At 35.3% G+C, this 24,496-nt stretch overlaps 1 protein-coding gene and 1 long non-coding RNA gene across 2 annotated transcripts; one reads left to right on the top strand and one right to left on the bottom strand.

Annotated features, from left to right (window-relative positions):
• Nucleotides 1–371: 371 nt before the first annotated feature.
• Nucleotides 372–12,562, bottom strand: LOC127083553 (uncharacterized). Its single transcript, XR_007788465.1, has 2 exons — nt 12,410–12,562; nt 372–500 (listed from the first exon to the last, which is right to left on the bottom strand). It is a non-coding gene; the product is annotated as an uncharacterized LOC127083553 (long non-coding RNA).
• A 10,783-nt stretch (nt 12,563–23,345) lies between these two features.
• LOC127080020 (NDR1/HIN1-like protein 13) lies at nt 23,346–24,066 on the top strand. Its single transcript, XM_051020357.1, has one exon. It carries the CDS (start codon nt 23,346–23,348, stop codon nt 24,057–24,059), a length of 714 nt encoding a protein of 237 aa, XP_050876314.1. The 3' UTR covers nt 24,060–24,066.
• The last annotated feature ends 430 nt before the right edge of the window (nt 24,067–24,496 follow it).

Below are 24,496 nucleotides of genomic sequence, written 5' to 3'. Positions count from 1 at the left end.
CTTAATTGTTTATTTTACTAATGATTCAAACTCTAATTGATTTTAATTTTCAAATAAATGTTAGAATTGATATCAAAGTGATTTTAACAAATTATAGATTAATTTGATTTTAATTTGGTTTTTACTGATTTTTTATTATTATTTAAATTGATATTTAAATTAGTCTTGGATTATTTCTAGAAATCCATATCCATTTTATAACCAAACACCCATTTCAACTCAAGGATCAACCAAATTTTCATCCATTCATTAATACCATACATTCATTTTCAATTTCAGACTATAAAAATTACAATCCAAATTCACATGGCCTATGATCATATTCCGAACCACAATAGCTCCATGTTAACATCCATCCTACCACAATCGTAACAGAGCAACATTAAGTCCATAGAATTTCAACATTAACAAGCCAACACTCCTTATTAACCAACAAGCCTTCAAAAGACCTCCATTCTGACCTCACGCAACTGAGGAACATTTTCTAACTTACCAAAAACCTACACAAAACAAACCCTTCCAACCACTTCAATAATATAAATTATAACATAAATATACACTAATAGAGACAAAAACAACCAAACAAGCAGTTGTGGAAGACAATGGGGGATTGTTTCCCACGTGTAGAGAATCTAAAGATGAAGTTAATTTATTCCTTGGAAATGTCGGTACAGCAATGCGTCCTTTGACGGCAGCCTTGGTTGCTGCAGGCGAATGTCTGGATCTATTAGCACTGAAGGTGATGCTTCTAGCGCCAGTTACTTCCTAGCCGGTGCAGAAGTTACCGTTGGAACTATCACGGTTATAGGCTGCGGGACGAGCAGTTTACAGGGAGATGTAAAATTTGCTGAAGTTCTTGAAGGATGGGAGCTAAAGTTACGTGGACAGAAAACAGCGTCACAGTTACCGGGCCTCCACGAGATTCTTCTGGTCGGAAAGTGTTGCAAGGCATTGATATCAATATGAACAAGATGCCAGATGTTGCCATGACACTTGCTGTTGTTGCTCTATCACCAAGCCTCGTTTGAGCCAAAACCTGCAGTGGAAACGTGTTACAAAAGTATAACCAACCATACAACCAGTTCCACAGAAGAGCATAAAAAAGAACCAGTTACCCCTTAAATCTTCTCCATGGACTGGTCATGCAAGCGATGATAAAAATCTTGTGATAAGCTTTTCTGATGATGACAGTGGTAGTAGTGACTTTGAAAAAGGTACGGCTTTCAATTTGGAAAGAACTGTCAAGCGACCTAACTCATCCTTGGAATGTTCGAACAAGTTACAGTTACCACGAAATAGTAGAAGTTTGCAGAAGGAAGTGCCCAAGAATTTGCCTTCATCTTGCACATCAAGACTTTCGCCTGGGCTGTGTTTTTCCCGAAAAATATGGTCGCACAAATCAGTACGCCAATCTTCTTTGTAAATGCAGCTTATGACTCATGGCAGATTAAGAATATTTTGGCACCCGGTGTTGTTGATCTACATGGCACTTTGCGTAACTGCAAACTCGATATGAAAGATTGCTACATCATGAAATAGCAGAAAATTCAAAATATCATAACAATCCATCAAATTTCAACATAATTTAAGCCAGTATCCCAATGACAACAAATTATAGAGGCCAAGAAACAATACCCTAAGACATAATAACTCAGATCTGCTGAAATTTGTTAAGGATCACTGCCCTTCACTATGTTGCTTCTGGTGGGTCTGTTAATGTTGTTGATGCTGTTAGGCTTCTTATAACGGCGGGTGCCCATGTTAGTTGTGTTGATGCCGACGATAATCTTCCTTTTGATGTCATTGTTGTTCCTCCCAAGCTGCAAAGAATTAAAGCAGTTCTCGAGGAACTTCTTTTGGATAATGGTTCTGATAACGGATTTGTTGGCAAGTTCCTTGGTCCGGTGTCTGTTGATGCTTCTAGTCTTGGTTCGTTTGAAAGTCAGATGCCGTGCCTGGCGCTCATCCTAAGCAATCCAATGTTAAGAAACCGAATGCCAGGTCATACTTGTAAACTGCTCACAAATCTGCACTGCTAATTTATAATCCCACTCTTTAGTACAAAATGATAAAGCATCTGGCGTCTGAATATTGACGAAGAGGCTGGCTTTCCTTGAAACCAATGAAGAGAACAACAAAATAAGCAATGAGGACAAGCTTTTACCCTCGCCCAAAGTTCGTAGGAGATGTAAAACAATGGATAGCCTTCTGTGCTCAACTATTTCAGGAAATATATCTATGAAAACCTTCAGCAATTTCTCCACATCATCTGTCTTAGACAGCCAACAAGGAACAATTGCAGATATAAGATCCTCAAAAACATGCTTTGAATGACTGTCAATCTGTGTAACAGCTGATACCCCAATAGCCGGAAGAATATCAAGTATATGCTCGAAAACGTTTTCTGGCCAGACTTTAATAACAGCAGAAAGCAGAGAAAATATATGGTTGCGGAAGCTGTAATGGTTCATTCACCTACGACAACAGTTATTGCAAAATCCAATCTGGTCGATTATTCTGTTGATATAGGTGGGCTTGAGACAGGTTGCAGTCATGACTCTAGATTACATTCCAAAGGACTTGATAATAGATGGACTGGGATGCCTTTTACAAACTCGTGCTCAGTCAACGAAACCTCAGCCTTCAATACACAAAAGCTTGATTACAACCTTGTCTACGTTTTATCATTCTGAGAGTTGCACCAATGGGCTATCCAATTGAACCATATTCCGTTTAGAACTCGTACCTGTCACCAAAATTCTATCAGCAGCTACATTGAAACCAGAGAAGCTTTTGCTCCAAATTTCACTGCAGTAACACAAATTAATTAGTCAAAGCTGCAGAATTTCGAAAAAATCCCAATTTAGCATTAAGACAAAATTCAAAGAGAAAGCATGAGTTCATATTACCGTTTCTGATTTAGCATCGAATAGGGCAATCCAAAACTGAGAATCCCTAAAGGGATTTTGCAGAGACCCCTTTTGAACTCCACCAAAGACCAAATCAAGAACCCTAAGCTGCAAATATAAAAAGGAAAAAGGAATCAGTGAGGGAGGAGGCGATTGGAGAGGCGGAGCAAAAAAACCCTAGGATTTGAAACAACGAAAATTGGAGAGGCAGACGGAATATCACAAAAACCTAATTCCAAAATCAAAGCCAAATCGGTATTTGAATAGGCGAGGGAAGAAGATTCGAACATCACCTGAGTCGTCGTCGTCGGAGGTGAGCTTCTTTTTTTTGTTTTTCCTTAAAACCATGGATCCTTGCATTTTAGATTGAGAAAGCAGCTGAGAGATGAATGATTGAGGGTGAGAGAAACGTGGGGTTGAGAGGGTGAGAGAAATTCGTTAAGATTGAGAGAGCGAGTGAAGTGAGAGAGGAGGACGATGAGGCATCCGTTGCTGTTGCTCTTGTTTTTGGTTTTATTTTATTTAGTTTAAGCAAAACAAACCTTTAAGCTTTTAAAAAAACCATAAAAAAAATTAATATGTTTAGTATTCCCCTATTTTTTATAGTGTATATTAATATTTGTTAAGGCTGTTTAGAGTTCCCAACCCATTAACCTCTAGAACCCAACAGCCAGGCGGCTGGGTTTTTTTTGGGTAATCCAACAGATCTTTTTATTATTATTTTAGTTTTTTATTTTTAATATTTTTTGTTCTAATCTTTTCTGGTTTATATTCCCAAATGGTCGTTGTAAATAATGACTAATCATAAATGGTCTATCTCTAGTGGAGAGAGGGTAGTTTCATGGTCTTTAGTGGGGTGGGTTTAATACCTATATGTAGCATTTTTTTTCTTTTAGCATTCATTTTTTCCATGTTTATGTTTTAGTATAATTTCTCCCGTACTCATAGTTTCATTATCATTTAATAACACATATTTGTTTTCTTTTAATTTCATCATCCATTCAAAACCATTTTAATCTATTAAAATCACACTTTTCTCGATTCAATATCGAGCCCATTTCCACACCCTTGTAAGTCGATTTCTTTTAAGCATCGCCATCAACCTCACATAGCTTACTCTTGGGCTTTCTTACAATGAGTCGGTTCTCTTGCACTTACACTCATACTTTGCATTATTTGTTGTTTGGGCCCGATTTAATTATTTCATGATTTTGAATCCCCATTTGACAAAATGTACCCCACTTCCCCGATGTGTAATAATTTTGTACTGTTTTATTTCTTTATTTTGTTTGACTGTTTAGTTAGATACTAACACAAGAGTAAAATCAACAATTTCAAAAAAAAATCAAAAAATAATGACTCGATCCAACGTCGAGTATTTTCTCAATAAACAAACCAATTCATTTCTCTCCATTCTATTCCATTCCTTTCAAACTTTCATCAAACGCTTGATTCAACGTCAAGCCATTTTTCATAAAAACTCAAAAAATATTAATTTATAGTTAAGACTTTTTCAATAAGATGGAAGTGGAACGTGGTGTATACCGCGCACTCCTGAGACTAGGATTCGAGATGTATATCTCGCCAATCCTAGCTCTCGCCATCATCCAAATTCATCCACTTTGTTTTCTCTCAAACTCTCATTCAAATTTCTTTTAAACGTCCATCAATACTTGATCTATGGTCAAGTCATTTTCACAATAAAACTCAAAATACCTAATTCTTATTTAACACTTTTTTAATAAAGGTGGAAATGGAACATGGTGTATACCATGCACTCCTGAGGCTAGGATTCGAGATGTATATCTCGCTCATCCAAGCTCTCGCCATCACCTAAAATTGTCAATGCGGTTTCTTCAAACCATTTCTCAATCAAATTCCAAAATACTTAATTCCTATCTTAACCTCTTTCAATAAAGATGGAAATGGAACATGGTGTATACCGTGCACTCCTGAGGCTAGGATTTGAGATGTATATCTCGCTCATCCAAGTTCTCGCCATCACTCAAAATACATCCAACCAATCAAACCCTTTTCTCGCCGCCGTGCGATTGATCAAAAACCTTTTCCATAAATGAAATATATATTGTCTTAAGGTGATGCAAAACAATGTTTCGGCCACGATTGTTGAGTAGAGATAGATGACGCTTTTCCGAATGTAGATTTATAAATCCGTTCGATGTGTGGTATGCGTCCACTCCTCATCTGTTTTGGGTAAAACGATGTTTTCGTCGATTAATACAATATAGCTTTCGCTAAAATCGACCAACAAACAAACATTTTTCTACCCAGAACTACGTAAGCCTTGATTTCTCTGTTGAGATACGTAGGAGCAGGATTTGTAAATCTTGTCAGGCCCACTAATAAAAAACTTAGGTTTAGTCCTTCGTCAAAAATCCAAAAACATTTTCTTTTCTTTTATTCTTTCCTTCCCACCTAATAATTCGAAAAGCCTAACATTTCAAACTAACACTAACGCACACAACTGACCTAATGGTTCCCGTTGAGTACAACGGACGTGAGGGGTACTAATACCTTCCCCTTGCGTAATCGACTCCCAAACCCTGATATTGGTTGCGATGACCATATCTTATCCTTTCTTTTGTCTTGGGTTTTATCGATATTTCCCCTTTCCTTTTTAGGAATAAATAAAGTTCGGTGGCGACTCTGTTCAGTCCATCATTGCGAGCGTGTGATCGCGCTTCACTTTGAAGTCGTATCCCCATTTTTTTCGAGGTGCGACAGTTGGCGACTCTGCTGGGGAGTCACAACCAATCCCTAAGCGAGTCAAGCCTAGTTAGGACGCTTGTGTGCCTCTGTTGGTTTAATTGTGTGGCTTTTCCCTTATTTATTGCCTTTTAATATCTTTATTGTTATATTGATATTGGTTCCACCGTGTTGGGTACTTGGATTTTGATTGCAAACCATGTGGGAAAGACTCTACACCCGAGTCTGGAGTGGAAAGAAAAACAACATAAGATAGGATGATGGTTGAGTAGTACGGACTCCCGAGGTGGATACTTCGTAAGAGTCGGTACGAGAACCTCACTTAGAGTAGATTCTTTTGCAAATATTGTCGCCCGAGGTGTATACCTCGTAAGCTTCGATGTTTCAAAGGGGTCCATGACTCTAAGAACCTTTTAGAACATTGAAACTTTGGCCAACTAGAAATGACGGTTGCGTAGTATGGATTCCCGAGGTGAATACTTCGTAAGAATCGATACGAGAACCTCGCTCAGAATAGATTCCCTAGATGGAGTTGATGACCGGAAAGTATTTTCCGTAAGCGTCAAACAGTGTTTTGAATCCATGACTCTGAGTACCCTATCTAGAACCCAGTCGATGGTTGCGTAGTACGGACTCCCGAGGTGAATACTTCGTAAGAGTCGGTACGAGAACCTCACCCAGAATAGATCCCCTTGATGGAGTTGACGACCAGAAAGTATTTCCCGTAAGCGTCAAACATTCTTGTGAATCAATGACTCTGGGGATCCTTTGTAACAAAGCCCTAGACCATACCCGGTGAGAACCCCGTTTTGGAAAAGCAAACAAATTTATCAGTACCTCGGACTTTTGAACCCGTGTATAAAAAAATACAAATATGCATGGCATGCATTGCATCCATTCATATACCATTGCATATGCATTTGTCATCATGCATTTCACATCATTTCTCGAAAATACCAAAAAACTCATCCATCCTTTGTCCATGATAAGCAAAGTGATTCCTGACACGCGAAGAACCAAGAACCATGTCTCAGAAGATGATGGACGAGCTAAGGAAAAGCCAAGAAGCACTGAAGGAGGAACTTAACCTTTTGAAGAGCCAAATGAGATGGGTCTTGGAAACCCTGCAAGTCTTGTTGGGAAAAGAGGGTCACCCAATATACACTGCTGCAACAAAGAGAGCTGATACCCCACATCCATCTGGTGTTACCCCAAGTCAAGGGAAATTCTATGTGGCAACTCCTCATTTACCAATATATGGACCTCCCTTAAGACGTCATCATCAACATCCTCTGGTTATTGCTCCTCAAAGTCACCAAAGCCAGGTTCAGAACAAAAATCAGAATCAGAACAAGAGGAACAAGGATCACAATGACTCGATTCCGGTGCCATATAGCAAGCTCTATCCGCAACTGATCCAAAATGCTTTGGTGACCCCTCGAGCTCTCACACCTGTGTCACCATACCTGTCATGGTACAATCCAAATGCAACATGTGAATTCCATAAAGGAGCATTGGGACATGACCTGGATTCTTGCTTAGCGCTGAAAGCCTTGGTGCGAGGGTTGATTAACAAAAAGAGCTTAATCTTTGAAGAAGATCATCCGAAGGTCAGGTGCGGCTACCATACTGGAACAATGGGGCACTCCATCGAGGAATGCAAGAGTTTTACGCTCAAGCTGCAAGGATTGATTGACATAAGGTCACCAACACTCAAGGAGGAAGGCTCAGGTACATATGCCTTGATTTCTGAGCCAGGTAATGGGACAGGGAAAAGACCCTTGAAACCCCTCAAGGTTTTGTACCACAAGGAAGATGTCAGGGATGTGGCTAATGAGCTATCATTATTTCCTGGTAAGAGCATTGAGATACCGTCTTGGATTTCCAATGTCACGACCCATACCAATGAAAGAAAAGGAGAAGTAAGTAGTGGATCCAAAAGGGTTGCGTTCAACGATGAGACTGAAGGAAAAGAATTTGAAGATCATCCTGCCAATGTCAAAAGGCTTGTTGATCCCAACCTTCAAGTGGCTGAAAATGAGCAGTTAGCAATGCCCAAAGTGTTGTACCAGCAACCACCACCTTCAGGTCTTCATTGCCAACAATCCTGGTTTGCTCCTCATCCAAATCAACAAGCCCAAGGCCCGAGATATCAAAATCAGCATAGGTTTCAAAATAACTTGGAAAGAAGGAATGATCCTCGACATCCAGTCCTCATGACATATAGCCAACTCCTACAACCTCTGATTCAAAACTCGTTGGTGGTTCCCAAGTCTCTTAAGCCGGTTCCACAACCTTACCCACCCGGGTATAACCCAAATGAGAAATGTGGATATCATGTCAGATCAGAAGGGCACTCAACTGAAGACTGTGACGCTTTCAAAGCCAAAGTACAGCAGCTGATTGACAACAGGTACATAGCCTTTCAAGAAGGAAGCTTGTTGGTAAATGTTAACCCATCGACCGGACAAGTGCGAAGATCTCAAGGGGTGTCCCCCTAAGTTAATGGATCAAGATTGGAGAAGTCATTCCCTAAAGCTGGCAATCATTTGGCTGTTTCAGCATTTCTTTTGTAGTTTCTCTGCATGTTGACTGTTAATTGCTTCTAAGCATTGTTGTTTTCTTTGAATTGGTAGGATTAATGAAATGTTTATGCATCTTTTGAATTAATCCATTCGTATTCACTCGTTTTTCATTTATGTTAAAAAACAAAAATACTCCTCTCATTCACTTTTGTTTATCAAACTGTTGTGTTAACAAAGATTGGAAGGAGGATGATGAAAACGAAACACATGAAATTATTGTGGTATGCTTTTGAGTAAAACCTTGTCGATGATGTAAGGCATTGTTTCAAATCCCCAAACACTGGAGTGATAAGGAGTTAATCCCTAGACAACCACTTTGAGCCTAGAAGTTAGTGTTTATTTCGGATCTAAAACCCTTAATCTTAACCTGGGGCAGGGTAGTTATGTTCAGATAGTTTGATTGTGCATTCGATCTTTCAAAAATCGTCCATATATACATCCTCCAATTAGGTTCAACCACATGTTATCCTTCGCGCACATGTTGAAGTGTCGAAGAAGTTGAGAAAAGATAAAATTAGTGCTGGTTGATCCTCATCCACCAATAATGTGGCAGTCAACACCTTTAAAAAAATAGAAAAAAGCCCGCTAAGTTAAAAACCACAAAATGATTTAGGCAAAAGTTAGGGCATCCCGATGGACCAAAAGCTTCAGAGAAGCAGTCCAGGAAAAATTAGGGATAAAGAAAATCAATCAAAAGAGGTCACCAAAATCCTCAACAAAACAAAAAAAAAATATATAATAAGGTGACTGCCATTTTAAGAAAATTCGTCTTGAATCCTCATCACACCTTCGAACCCTCTTGGAAGTCGAATGCGTGTATTGAATTAACTGAACATAGGAACTGGAGATCATCAAGAAGAAGGGGTGGGTAAAAATAAATTTTGAGCCTTATATCCTTTTGTTTCAAAAAACCGTGAACCAGACCAGGTTACAACCCTTAAAAGACCTAATTGAGGTAGGGTTTATTTTGAAAGCATACTATAACAAGGTTGTGTTAACTTGACTCCAAACGATTTTTGTTAATCATTTGATGGCACCAACCTCCGTACTGTGAATGACTTGATCACCATTGTGTTCTTATCAACGACTCGTTCATTGAATTTCACTCATTCATATCAATAAACTTTGATTTCAAATTTTGGCATAAGTATTGAATTAAAATTACCATTTTTGAATGAACAATCTTATTTGCGATTCAACACTTAGCATCAAAGAAATTCAATATACAGTTGAGGAACTTGATGGAGTGAAAGAAGTCTAGTCAGGGGCAAATCACTTTGAGCATCAGTTAATTCGAGCTAATCGCCCTAAGGGTCATCTAGCCAAGAGTAATCTGCTTCAAGAATCAGACCGGGGCAAGCCACCTCAGAGCTCAGTAAGTCCAATCACTCCAAGGTTCAGTTAGCCAAGATTAATTTGCTTCAAGACTTAGACTGGGGCAAGCCACCTCAGAGCTCAATGAGTCCAACTATCCAAGGAAAGTCAATCAAAAGTCTACCATTCCAACATTTGGATTAGTCAAGTTCAGACCATTGCAAGTTTCAAACACTTGGGGCAAGCCATCTCTAGGTAGTCTCATGGCAAGTTGTTTCCAAACTCACTTTCAAGGTGAACATTTCCAAAGTCCCAACAGACTGGGGCAAGATGAGCCACAGAGGGGCAGAACCTTTTTCTTCGTGCTTTCAAACTGCTCAAACAAATTCTACCATACGTCAACAACTATTGAGTTTAAGACGAGTGCCCGAAAATTATGCTAGCACGATTCATTAATCCTCCAAAAGGATCCCATTGGCAAAGTTGTGGTTATCAAACTGGATAGAATCCTCCTTTGGCAACATCTATCATAAAATATTTGGTTGAGTTCTCGGTGTTGAGGAATCATGAGCTTCCATAAAAAGCCTTTACAAACTCCCAGTCTGCCCAGTGTCAGCATTCTCATAATCATGATCATTCATATATCATGCATAAAAGGAAATTCAAATCATGCATAGCCGAAATGTACTTCGTGCTCATTTCGCATTGACCCAGGTCTTGTTGTCGATCCTAGATCCTTTGACCTTTGATTCCAGTTTGTATTTGGTGCCCTTAAACCAACATCCGGTTTTCGCAGTCATTTTCAAATCCAATTGTTGTTCAATACTATTCAGGTCATATATGAACCTGTTGTTGAGCTTTATTCCACTGTCAGGTCATACATGAACCTGTTGTTCAATACTATTCAGGTCATATATGAACCTGTTATTGAGCTTTATTCCGGTGTCAGGTCATATATGAACCTGTTCTGAAGATTTTTTTCTCTGTTTGTTCAATACTATTTAGGTCATATATGAACCTGTTGTTGAACCTTATTCCAGTGTCAGGTCATACATGAACCTGTTCTGAAGATTTTTTCTCTGTTTGTTCAATACTATTCAGGTCATACATGAACCTGTTGTTGAGCTTTATTCCAGTGTCAGGTCATACATGAACCTATTTTGAAGTTTTTCCCTTTGTTTGTTCAATACTATTCAGGTCATATATGAACCTGTTGTTGAGCCTTATTCCAGTGTCAGGTCATACATGAACCTGTTCTGAAGTTTTTTCCTTTTGTTCAATACTATTCAGGTCATATATGAACCTGTTGTTGAGCTTTATTCCGGTGTCAGGTCATATATGAACCTGTTCTGAAGAGTTTTTTCCCTTTATTTGTTCAATACTATTCAGGTCATATATGAACCTGTTGTTGAGCTTTATTCCAGTGTCAGGTCACATATGAACCTGTTCTGAAGAGTCTTTCTCTATGATTGTTTCAGTGTTGTCAGGTCATATATGAACCTGTTGTTGAACTTTCATTCCAGTTGTCAAGTCATATATGAACCTGCTGATGAGCTTTCATTCCAGTATTACCAGGTCATAATATGAACATGTTGATACACTCTTTTTGAATTTTTCTGAGTTTGTTAGGTCATACCTGAACCTGCTGTCAGAATTTCTTGATATTCCCCAGCGTTGTCAGGTCATATATGAACCTCTTGTAACATCATTTCCTTTATTCGGGTTTAGTAAGTCATGTGTGAACTTACTACCGAAACCCCTTGTATTCTAAGCGTCGTTTATCAAACCTCACTTTGAGTACTCCCCAGTGTGTGTCTGTCTCTCCGGCAGGATCTGTTTCCCCAGCAAGTTGTTTCTTACCATTTGTCTGTTTCCCTGTGGACCATCAGCATTCCCCACAGGTTTGGTTTGTCTAGTAGCATCTCCTGTTAAGGGTTCACTATACCCCTAGCAGATAAAAATAAAAAAAAAAAAGAATCATGCATCCATGCATATCATATCATATCAGATCATGTCATAGGGATTCAGGATCAAAATCCGGGTCTTCTTAGTATTTAACCATCTCCCACTATGATCATATGAAGAGTGTCCTGCTTCATATTCTCTAGTTGAAAATACTTAAATAGGGGCAACTGTCATACCCCGATTTTGGTCCTGAATTTTTTCCATTTTTTCATTTTTATTTGGCACTTGGCCTAAAGTTCATTTGCATACATTCATTCCCAAATCCATATTTTTTTATAAACATTGGTTATTATCTAAGCTTTTTGATCATGGTGCTTTTGATTATAAAATGGATTTTAATTATTTGACTTTTTAATTTTCAATTTGATTTTAATTCCGAATTAAGTTTAATTCCAGATTTCAATTTAATCTTAATTGTTTATTTTACTAATGATTCAAACTCTAATTGATTTTAATTTTCAAATAAATGTTAGAATTGATATCAAAGTGATTTTAACAAATTATAGATTAATTTGATTTTAATTTGGTTTTTACTGATTTTTTATTATTATTTAAATTGATATTTAAATTAGTCTTGGATTATTTCTAGAAATCCATATCCATTTTATAACCAAACACCCATTTCAACTCAAGGATCAACCAAATTTTCATCCATTCATTAATACCATACATTCATTTTCAATTTCAGACTATAAAAAATACAATCCAAATTCACACGGCCTATGATCATATTCCGAACCACAATGGCTCCATGTTAACATCCATCCTACCATAATCGTAACAGAGCAACATTAAGTCCATAGAATTTCAACATTAACAAGCCAACACTCCTTATTAACCAACAAGCCTTCAAAAGACCTCCATTCTGACCTCACGCAACTGAGGAACAATTTCTAACTTACCAAAAACCTACACAAAACAAACCCTTCCAACCACTTCAATAATATAAATTATAACATAAATATACACTAATAGAGACAAAAACAACCAAACAAGCAGTTGTGGAAGACAGTGGGGGATTGTTTCCCACGTGTAGAGAATCTAAAGATGAAGTTAATTTATTCCTTGGAAATGTCGGTACAGCAATGCGTCCTTTGACGGCAGCCTTGGTTGCTGCAGGCGAGTGTCTAGATCTATTAGCACTGAAGGTGATGCTTCTAGCGCCAGTTACTTCCTAGCCGGTGCAGAATTTACCGTTGGAACTATCACGGTTATAGGCTGCGGGACGAGCAGTTTACAGGGAGATGTAAAATTTGCTGAAGTTCTTGAAGGATGGGAGCTAAAGTTACGTGGACAGAAAACAGCATCACAGTTACCGGGCCTCCACGAGATTCTTCTGGTCGAAAAGTGTTGCAAGGCATTGATATCAATATGAACAAGATGCCAGATGTTGCCATGACACTTGTTGTTGTTGCTCTATCACCAAGCCTCGTGTGAGCCAAAACCTGCAGTGGAAACGTGTTACAAAAGTATAACCAACCATACAACCAGTTCCACAGAAGAGCATAAAAAAGAACCAGTTACCCCTTAAATCTTCTCCATGGACTGGTCATGCAAGCGATGATAAAAATCTTGTGATAAGCTTTTCTGATGATGACAGTGGTAGTAGTGACTTTGAAAAAGGTACGGCTTTCAATTTGGAAAGAACTGTCAAGGGACCTAACTCATCCTTGGAATGTTCGAACAAGTTACAGTTACCACGAAATAGTAGAAGTTTGCAGAAGGAAGTGCCCAAGAATTTGCCTTCATCTTGCACATCAAGACTTTCGCCTGGGCTGTGTTTTTCTCGCAAAATGTGGTCGCACAAATCAGTACACCAATCTTCTTTGTAAATGCAGCTTATGACTCATGGCAGATTAAGAATATTTTGGCACCCGATGTTGTTGATCTACATGGCACTTTGCGTAACTGCAAACTCGATATGAAAGATTGCTACATCATGAAATAGCAGAAAATTCAAAATATCATAACAATCCATCAAATTTCAACATAATTTAAGCCAGTATCCCAAAGACAACAAATTATAGAGGCCAAGAAACAATACCCTAAGACATAATAACTCAGATCTGCTGAAATTTGTTAAGGATCACTGCCCTTCACTATGTTGCTTCTGGTGGGTCTGTTAATGTTGTTGATGCTGTTAGGCTTCTTATAACGGCGGGTGCCCATGTTAGTTGTGTTGATGCCGACGGTAATCTTCGTTTTGATGTCATTGTTGTTCCTCCCAAGCTGCAAAGAATTAAAGCAGTTCTCGAGGAACTTCTTTTGGATAATGGTTCTGATAACGGATCTGTTGGCAAGTTCCTTGGTCCGGTGTCTGTTGATGCTTCTAGTCTTGGTTCGTTTGAAAGTCAGATGCCGTGCCTGGCGCTCATCCTAAGCCATCCAATGTTAAGAAACCGAATGCCAGGTCATACTTGTAAACTGCTCACAAATCTGCACTGCTAATTTATAATCCCACTCTTTAGTACAAAATGATAAAGCATCTGGCGTCTGAATATTGACGAAGAGGCTGGCTTTCCTTGAAACCAATGAAGAGAACAACAAAATAAGCAATGAGGACAAGCTTTTACCCTCGCCCAAAGTTCGTAGGAGATGTAAAACAATGGATAGCCTTCTGTGCTCAACTATTTCAAGAAATATATCTATGAAAACCTTCAGCAATTTCTCCACATCATCTGTCTTAGACAGCCAACAAGGAACAATTGCAGATATAAGATCCTCAAAAACATGCTTTGAATGACTGTCAATCTGTGTAACAGCTGATACCCCAATAGCCGGAAGAATATCAAGTATATGCTCGAAAACTTTTTCTGGCCAGACTTTAATAACAGCAGAAAGCAGAGAAAATATATGGTTGCGGAAGCTGTAATGGTTCATTTACCTACGGCAACAGTTATTGCAAAATCCAATCTGGTCGATTATTTTGTTGATATAGGTGGGCTTGAGACAGGTTGCACTCATGACTCTAGATTACATTCCAAAGGACTTGATAATAGATGGACTGGGATGCCTTTTACAAACTCGTGCTCAGTCAACGAAACTTCAGCCTTCAATACACAAAAGCTTGATTACAACCTTGTCTACGTTTTATCATTCCGAGAGTTGCACCAATGGGCTATCCAATTGAGCCATATTCCGTTTAGAACTCGTACCTGTCACCAAAATTCTATCAGCAGCTACATTGAAACCAAAGAAGCTTTTGCTCCAAATTTCACTGCAGTAACACAAATTAATTAGTCAAAGCTGCAGAATTTCGAAAAAATCCCAATTTGGCATTAAGACAAAATTCAAAGAGAAAGCATGAGTTCATATTACCGTTTCTGATTTAGCATCGAATAGGGCAATCCAAAACTGAGAATCCCTAAAGGGATTTTGCAGAGACCCCTTTTGAACTCCACCAAAGACCAAATCAAGAACCCTAAGCTGCAAATATAAAAAGGAAAAAGGAATCAATGAGGGAGGAGGCGATTGGAGAGGCGGAGCAAAAAAACCCTAGGATTTGAAACAACGAAAATTGGAGAGGTGGACGGAATATCAAAAAAAACCTAATTCCAAAATCAAAGCCAAATCGGTATTTGAATAGGCGAGGGAAGAAGATTCGAACATCACCTGAGTCGTCGTCGTCGGAGGTGAGCTTCTTTTTTTTGTTTTTCCTTAAAACCATGGATCCTTGCATTTTAGATTGAGAGAGCAGCTGAGAGATGAATGATTGAGGGTGAGAGAAACGTGGGGTTGAGAGGGTGAGAGAAATTCGTTGAGATTGAGAGAGCGAGTGAAGTGAGAGAGGAGGACGATGAGGCATCCGTTGCTGTTGCTCTTGTTTTTGTTTTTATTTTATTTAGTTTAAGCAAAACAAACCTTTAAGCTTTTAAAAAAACCATAAAAAAAATTAATATGTTTAGTATTCCCCTATTTTTTATAGTGTATATTAATGTTTGTTAAGGCTGTTTAGAGTTCCCAACCCATTAACCTCTAGAACCCAACAGCCAGGCGGCTGGGTTTTTTTGGGGTAATCCAACCGATCTTTTTATTATTATTTTAGTTTTTTATTTTTAATATTTTTTATTCCAATCTTTTCTGGTTTATATACCCAAATGGTCGCTGTAAATAATGACTAATCATAAATGGTCTAGTGGAGAGAGGGTAGTTTCATGGTCTTTAGTGGGGTGGGTTCAATACCTATATGTAGCATTTTTTTCTTCTTTTAGCATTCATTTTTTCCATGTTTATGTTTTAGTATAATTTCTCCCGTACTCATAGTTTCATTATCATTTAATAACACATATTTGTTTTCTTTTAATTTCATCATCCATTCAAAACCATTTTAAACTATTAAAATCACACTTTTCTCGATTCAATATCGAGCCCATTTCCACACCCTTGTAAGTCGATTGCTTTTAAGCATCGCCATCAACCTCACATAGCTTACTCTTGGGATTTCTTACAATGAGCCGGTTCTCTTGCACTTACACTCATACTTTGCATTATTTGTTGTTTGGGCCCGATTTAATTATTTCATGATTTTGAATCCCCATTTGACAAAATGTACCCCACTTCCCCGATGTGTAATAATTTTGTACTGTTTTATTTCTTTATTTTGTTTGACTATTTAGTTAGATACTAACACAAGAGTAAAATCAACAATTTCAAAAAAAAATCAAAAAATAATGACTCGATCCAACGTCGAGTATTTTCTCAATAAACAAACCAATTCATTTCTCTCCATTCTATTCCATTCCTTTCAAACTTTCATCAAACGCTTGATTCAACGTCAAGCCATTTTTCATAAAAACTCAAAAAATATTAATTTATAGTTAAGACTTTTTCAATAAGATGGAAGTGGAACGTGGTGTATACCGCGCACTCCCGAGACTAGGATTCGAGATGTATATCTCGCCAATCCTAGCTCTCGCCATCATCCAAATTCATCCACTTTGTTTTCTCTCAAACTCTCATTCAAATTTCTTTTAAACGTCCATCAATACTTGATCTATGGTCAAGTCATTTTCACAACAAAACTCAAAATACCTAATTCTTATTTAACACTTTTTAAATAAAGGTGGAAATGGAACATGGTGTATACCATGCACTCCTGAGGCTAGGATTCGAGATGTATATCTCGCTCATCCAAGCTCTCGCCATCACCTAAAATTGTCAATGCGGTTTCTTCAAACCATTTCTCAATCAAATTCCAAAATACTTAATTCCTATCTTAACCTCTTTCAATAAAGATGGAAATGGAACATGGTGTATACCGTGCACTCCTGAGGCTAGGATTTGAGATGTATATCTCGCTCATCCAAGTTCTCGCCATCACTCAAAATACATCCAACCAATCAAACCCTTTTCTCGCCGCCGTGCGATTGATCAAAAACCTTTTCCATAAATGAAATATATTGTCTTAAGGTGATGCAAAACAATGTTTCGGCCACGATTGTTGAGTAGAGATAGATGACGCTTTTCCGAATGTAGATTTATAAATCCGTTCGATGTGTGGTATGCGTCCACTCCTCATCTGTTTTGGGTAAAACGATGTTTTCGTCGATTAATACAATATAGCTTTCGCTAAAATCGACCAACAAACAAACATTTTTCTACCCAGAACTACGTAAGCCTTGATTTCTCTGTTGAGATACGTAGGAGCAGGATTTGTAAATCTTGTCAGGCCCACTAATAAAAAACTTAGGTTTAGTCCTTCGTCAAAAATCCAAAAACATTTTCTTTTCTTTTATTCTTTCCTTCCCACCTAATAATTCGAAAAGCCTAACATTTCAAACTAACACTAACGCACACAACTGACCTAATGGTTCCCGTTTAGTACAACGGACGTGAGGGGTACTAATACCTTCCCCTTGCGTAATCGACTCCCAAACCCTGATATTGGTTGCGATGACCATATCTTATCCTTTCTTTTGTCTTGGGTTTTATCGATATTTCCCCTTTCCTTTTTAGGAATAAATAAAGTTCGGTGGCGACTCTGTTCAGTCCATCATTGTGAGTGTGCGATCGCGCTTCGCTTTGAAGTCGTATCCCCATTTTTTTCGAGGTGCGACAAGTGTTTTTTCTGATTTTCTTTTTTTTCTTTTTTCATTTTAAATTGCTTTTTTCTTTTCAAATTCATAGAAAAATCATTTTGCATTCAAAAAATACCAAAATAATTTCTAAAATTTTCTTTTATTTTTCTTCATCTGATTTTCATTTTTCAACATTTTATTTTTTTTATTTTATATTTTTTATGAATTTTATCTTTTCTCCTTTGTTTTAATTGATTTAAAAATACTTTTAAGCATTTAAAATTTCTAAAATAATTATTTTATGTTTGTTATTTTATTTCTAACCTTCCATAATTTTCTTGGCTATTTATTTGGTGTTTTGAAGGGCTTTATGGGTTTTCTCCTTTATTTCCCTTTTAAAATTCATTTTAAAAATATTTTTGATACATTTTATTTTATTTTATTGCATTTTATATTTGTTTGACCTTTGTTGACTTTTGTTAGCCTTGGATCTTAGTTGATTTGATCATTGGTCTCATCAAACTCAATGGATCTTGGGTGTTGATGGGGTGACAACCCTAATCCATCAAATGGATGATTGATTTTGATGATGACTTGATCAAACCTTTGATTCAATTTCGCTGCGATCTCTCTTGTCCCCTTCTTCTTCATCTCTTTCTTTTCATCTTGATTCAAACCTTTGTGTCCATCTTGTTCATGATGTGTGAATTGGTGTTTGATGAACTTGCATCATTTTAAATCTACCTCCTAATTGATCATGGATCATTTAAGATACTTTAGACTGATGCATAAGTTTGTCATAAGTACTATGAAGTATTGATTCATGTAATTGACCACTCTCCTAGCCTTTGTGTTTGATCAATTCTCTTTTCTTTTTTTGTATGACATAGCTTTAGCAGAATGATTTACATATCATTTAAATAGCATGTATTAACATAAACATTATTATTGACCGACGTCAGATAGTTGTGATTTCTACATAAGTCCAATTACGATTGTTTAACATAGCGCTAAATTTGTTCCGAAAATAAGTCATTTTCATAAGTGAAATTGTAAGTCTCCTACTCCTCACGGTATTGTGTGAAAGATATTATCTCCCTTTCACTTATGAGAGCTAATGGCATACTTGTTAATTTTATCCAAGTTGGAGTCATTATCATAGGTGATGTAGAGATCCATATTGTCATACTTGTGGGTGAATAATTGAGTGTTCTCCAAAAAATGACAAACCATCTTTCCCTTTTTGATCACTAACATCACTTACTAATATTTTATTGGATTAACCTTACTTTTAATTTCATTTATCTTATGCTCTTTATCCTTTTGTCGTTTACTTTATGCTTTTATTTTAGCATCTAATATCATATTGTTTATGTTTATGCTTTTTTTCCTTTGTCCATTTGGACTTATTTTTTTCTTTTTAAGACATTAATAAAGGAAAAACCCCTAAACAAATTGGTACTCTTGATTCATGGACTTGTGGTTATTATCCTTAGCATTGTTGTGGAGTTATAGACTTAGAATTAGGACCTTGGGATTCATCTGGTACCTTTGACTTTGGACTTCTTTTGAAGACTTGGCTTGGTTATCCTGGTTTCATCTGATACATGGTTTATTCTTTACTTATTTGGCTTGCTTGATGCTTAGTACAAAGGAGAGAATTGTTGCTTGACTTATTTCATGAAATCTGTTTTCTCTTGGTTAGATCTTTCCTCCATAGTTTTTACTTTTATGCTCTATGATATTCTCTTCTTTCCCTCCCTTTCTTTAATTTTCAAAATCTTCTCTCTATTTCAAAAACTTTCTTGTTTTCAAACTTGAACCACTTTCTTAATAAACCTTGACTTTTGTCAAGTGATTTTCAAAATCTTTTCTTAATAAATGCTAATACATCTTAAGCATATCCAAACAAATTTCAAAAGACTAAAAAAATACATAACTCATTCAAATCATTTTGTGCCTTTTGTGCAATTTTCTTTTAAATCTCTTTCTCAAAGTTTAGACATGAGTCATTTCCATAGTTGAGATATAATTCTCATATCCCCATAGTGTTTATGATAATTTTTTCCACCTAAGAGAGATAGTGGATACTTGTTGATCTTTATCCAAGTTAGAACCATTCTCTGTGGTGATGCAAAGTTCTCATACTTGTGGATGACTAGTTGAGTGTTCTCCTTAAAATGACAAACTATATTTTCATTAAAAATGAATCAAAACAAACATCTTTGTTATTTTTACCACAAAGTACGAGGTTTTAATCCTCCATTGCATTTTGTTAGTACGTAGGCATAAGACTCGGAAAGTCTTGGCAAACACAATAAAAAATATTTCTCTTTTCACCTCCCTAACCATTTGCAAACAACACCATTTAAAAACCAAAATGCACAAATTTTCAAAGAGGTTCCTATAGAGTACTATAAATGTTTAGGATGTTAATACATTCCCTTTGCATAACCAACCCTAGGACCCTTATATCTTTTTATTAGTTTTGTTTTAAAAGTCCTTTGGGTTTTGTTCGTTCTTTTTCCCTTTCCTCTGGAAATAATAAAATCGTGGTGTTGATTCTTACTTTATGAGTTAAGTTAATCAGTAGCTTAATCTCAAAATTTGTACCGCTACAATGGTGGAGGGGGGATTAAAAGAGACTTTCTACAGGAAAAAGAGGAGAGACGATAACGACATGAGAAAAACATTTATAGAAACTTAACTAGTCATTTGAGGCTTTCCCTGACTTGCATTGGGGAAGTCAACGTTTTAGTGTTTTTTAGTAAGAACATTTGGCGCCCATCGTGGGACCTCGGTAATGTTTTTCCAAGCTACACAAAAATCATCACCCAACCCAGTTGTACTATGTTTGGATCATCTCCATCCAAAGCCATCTTTCTCCCCCACTATACATAACCAATTGCAAGCACTGGTGGAGGCTCTCCGTCAACATAATGAAACATTTCAAGATAGTGTCAAAGTTTTGCAAACACAAAGTCAATAGGATGGGGATACAGAGGAGGAACCTCTAGATTCACAACCATTTTCCGAAGCGATCTGGGATGATCAAGTTCTAGAGAACTTCAAACCACAATCGTTGGTATCTTTTGATGGTAGAACCGATCCACGGGAGCACATTATTGCGATCAATAATCAAATGGAAATAGTAGGGGCTTCCGAATCACTTAAATGTAAACTCGTGACATGTACCTTTAAAGAAGAGGCTTTGCGCTGATATATGAGCTTACTCAGACACTTAACCAGTCATTTGAGATTTTCCCTGACTTGCATTGAAGAAATAAACATTTTAGTATTTTTTTATATATATAGTGAGGTTCAACTTACTCAAAGAGTAAGTTTTTTTTAACTTACTCCAAATCACAGTCTTTGAATTGAATATAATTTAATGGTTAATTAAGTAAAAAGGTTAACTTAACTATTATATTAGTTTCAATTCAAAGACTATGATTTGGAAAAAATTAAAAAACTTATATATATATATATATATATATATATATATATATATATATATATATATATATATATATATATATATATGCGCGCGTGTCTCTCTTTAATAAAAAAAAATAAAAAAAAATCTTGTTTCATTCCTTCGATTAAATTGTCTCTCTTTAATAATAAAAAATAAAAAATTATTGACTAAATAATGCTACGCTCCTTTATTATTATATGTTATTTTGAGAAAAAAATTATTCTAAATTAGAACTCATTTTTTTACCAACAAATCATTAAATTTAGGTTTTTTATTAAAGTTTTAAATATATTACTTTTTATAATTCTTTTCATTTATCTTTTCTATTCCACTAATAAATAATAATTTTTAAAAAAAAATTATGATTTTTTTTTACTATACAAATTTGGTTATATTTATTAGTTTTAATTATAAATTTAGTCTCTCTATTCTATCTCATTCATATAATTAGTCTCTTTATTTTAAATTCAAACAATTTTGATATTTTTTTATTATTTTTTTATTAAAATTGACAATATGAATATTTTAAAATCACGTGTCAATTATATAACATGACAAATTATCATATTCAAATATTTTGTAGAATTTATATATATATATATATATATATATATTATATATATATATATATATATATATATATATATATATATATATATATATATATATATATATATATATATATATATATATATATATATAATTTACACATTATTAAAAATAGACAAATCATCAATTTTTAGTAAGAAAGTGCAAAATGGGAGCAAAAGACATTTAAAAAAATAAAAGGTAAAATATATTATACATAGTTAAAAAATAGACATGTTATTAGTTTTGAATACAAAAATTTATGGAGATGTTAAAATTATTTAAATTTAAAATAGTTGAATTAATTGGGTGAATAAGATAAAATAGAATAATAAAAAATATAACTTAATATAAATTTTAATATATGCGAAAGAGACGAAACTATATATAATTAATATTTTTTGAACTTTACAAATAACAAATAAATATAAATAATTTTTTTACAAATACTACAGTTAAAAAGATACGAAAGGAGTAAATATCAATAAGATACTTTACAGTATGGAAAAATATCTAAAAAATTATACAACAATATGTTACTTACTTACAAATATATTTATCTATTTGTTTGAATGAAAGAAGAAAAATGATAAAAATGAGTGATTTATTGAGAATATATTAATTTATGATTTTTTTAAAGGATTAAATTATCTCCTTTCCTTTGATGATTGTTAAAGAGATAGTTGAGATATTTATTTGTTTGGAAGGTTTTTTAACAAAAAGATAATTTATTTTTAAAAAATGGATATTTTATATTATTTTAAAATATAGATTATTGGCATCTCTAGATCATCTTCCCCGCTTTAAATTTCTAGTGAGAAAAAACAAATTTAAAAACGGCAAATTCAACACATATATAAATGTCCATAATAAATGATAAGATGTATCTTCTCAAAAAAAATTGTGTTGTTACCCTATCAATCAATAATAATTATTTATTTTGTCAAATCAATTTAAATTTTTTACATTATTTATATGATTTAATATTTTAAAATATTATATATATATATATATATATATATATATATATATATATATATATATATATATATATATATATATATATATATATATATATATATATATATATATATAAAATATTTTTATATTGACAATCAATTACTATTAAACTGAAAAATTAATAATAAAAATACCCACGTGATGAATTTAAACTAACGACCTTCTATGCACTCATAGTAACACTTAAGTGAAGAATTATTTTCAGAAATAGAGTTATATAACACAAAATTGATATCCTTAATTATTTATGGCTCATTGCTGTGGAATTACTTACACATGCATAGAGCCAATTCTGATCTTGTAGAAAGGAAAAATATAAGAGAATAATAATTTATGACTCTGATACAAAATTAGAGATTAAAATATAATTTAGAGTTCAAATTGAATCTCATATTCGCTCAATATTTTAATTGTTACTAATAAATAATTAAACCTATATTTTGAAATATAAGTTAAGGTATGTCCAACTATTTTTTTTTATGGTTTTTGAGTCTTCTCACCTATTTTTTTTTCTTTTTTATTCAATAAATTATCTATACTAAAAAAGTATATCTATATTTAATTGGATCCGATTTTTTTTTTACTGAATCACTTTATTATTTTTTCCTTCCACTACCATTAAACTCAAAAAGCAATTATATTGTAAAAGTTAAACAAATAAAGAAAATATCAAAATTTCCATTGATTTTACTTTCATTCCTTACTTAAACAACTTCGTTCACCAACTCACTACACTTCTCTAATGGCGGAGTCTCAAAACACGTCGTCCTGGAAACCCGCATTGGCTTCCAACACTGCTCCACCACCGGTCTACCATTACCTATCTTCGGAGAATGCTACTCGTTACGCCAACAATAATAGTCGGAAAAATAACTGCTGCAGGTGCTTTTGTTGTCTCTGGTGTTTTATCAGTATCATACTCACTCTGGCCGTGCTCCTTGTCATCGCCACTGTTGCTTTTTGCTTAATTATAAAGCCGGAATCGCCTTATTTTGCAATCGATAGTATCGCTGTGAAGGGAATGAACCTCACATCATCGTCTGTTATTTCGCCGGCGGTTAAGGCCTTCGTTAGGGCTGATAACGGTAATAAAAGGATTGGAATTTACTACGAGAAGGAAAGTACCGCTGAAATATTTTACAGAGATGTTAGCCTCTGTAACGGCGTGTTACCCGCGTTTTATCAGCCGTCAAATAATGTGACGGTGTTTCAGACTGTGTTGAAGGGTAGCGGCATCAAACTTGCGGAAACGGATCGGGAGGCGTTGGTGAAAGATGTTACGAAATGGAGCGTGCCGTTAACGTTAAAGCTGAGGGCACCGGTGAAAATCAAAGTGGGGCCTGTTAAGACATGGAAGATCGGTGATTTTGTGTTTGACTGTGATTTGACGGTTGATCAGTTAACGGCGCAGGCGAAGATTGTGGACAGTGATTGTAGTTATGGATTGGATCATTGATGATGGAAATCTGTCTTTGGATTTAGGGAAAGAATGAAACCCTTTCAAAATTATTAATGGCTTACAAAGATTGTTCTTTTTAATCAAACTAATAAGATAGTTGAAGTGCTCGCGCACGACTAAATTTATTTGATAATATATAAAATATATTTAAAATATGTAAGTTTGAAATATTTTTGCAAGCTATTTCTTTGCTAAAAATATCATTAATTAGCATGTATAAAAAATATAGTGTTATATTTGTAAATAATTTTGTCTAGGGCGACAATTTGGGACCGTCTTAGGAAAAGGCGACGATGCAAGGTTGTCTGAAGGGATGTATTATCTCGCCTTTAAGTTTTCCTCGTCCTTGAAGAAGAAAAATGTGGGATAAGATGTATCTTGGGTAAAGAGAAAGTTATAGTCTTTACTAACTCACGTCTCCATTGGAAATAGGG

This window comes from Lathyrus oleraceus, chromosome 5 (assembly GCF_024323335.1).
Source record: "Lathyrus oleraceus cultivar Zhongwan6 chromosome 5, CAAS_Psat_ZW6_1.0, whole genome shotgun sequence".
Taxonomy (NCBI): domain Eukaryota; kingdom Viridiplantae; phylum Streptophyta; class Magnoliopsida; order Fabales; family Fabaceae; genus Lathyrus; species Lathyrus oleraceus.
This window is presented reverse-complemented; position numbering and strand designations above follow the sequence as displayed.

Coding starts and splice junctions, on each gene's coding strand:
- LOC127080020 (XM_051020357.1), top strand. CDS start 23,346: ATGGCGGAGTCTCAAAACACGTCGTCCTGGAAACCCGCATTGGCTTCC.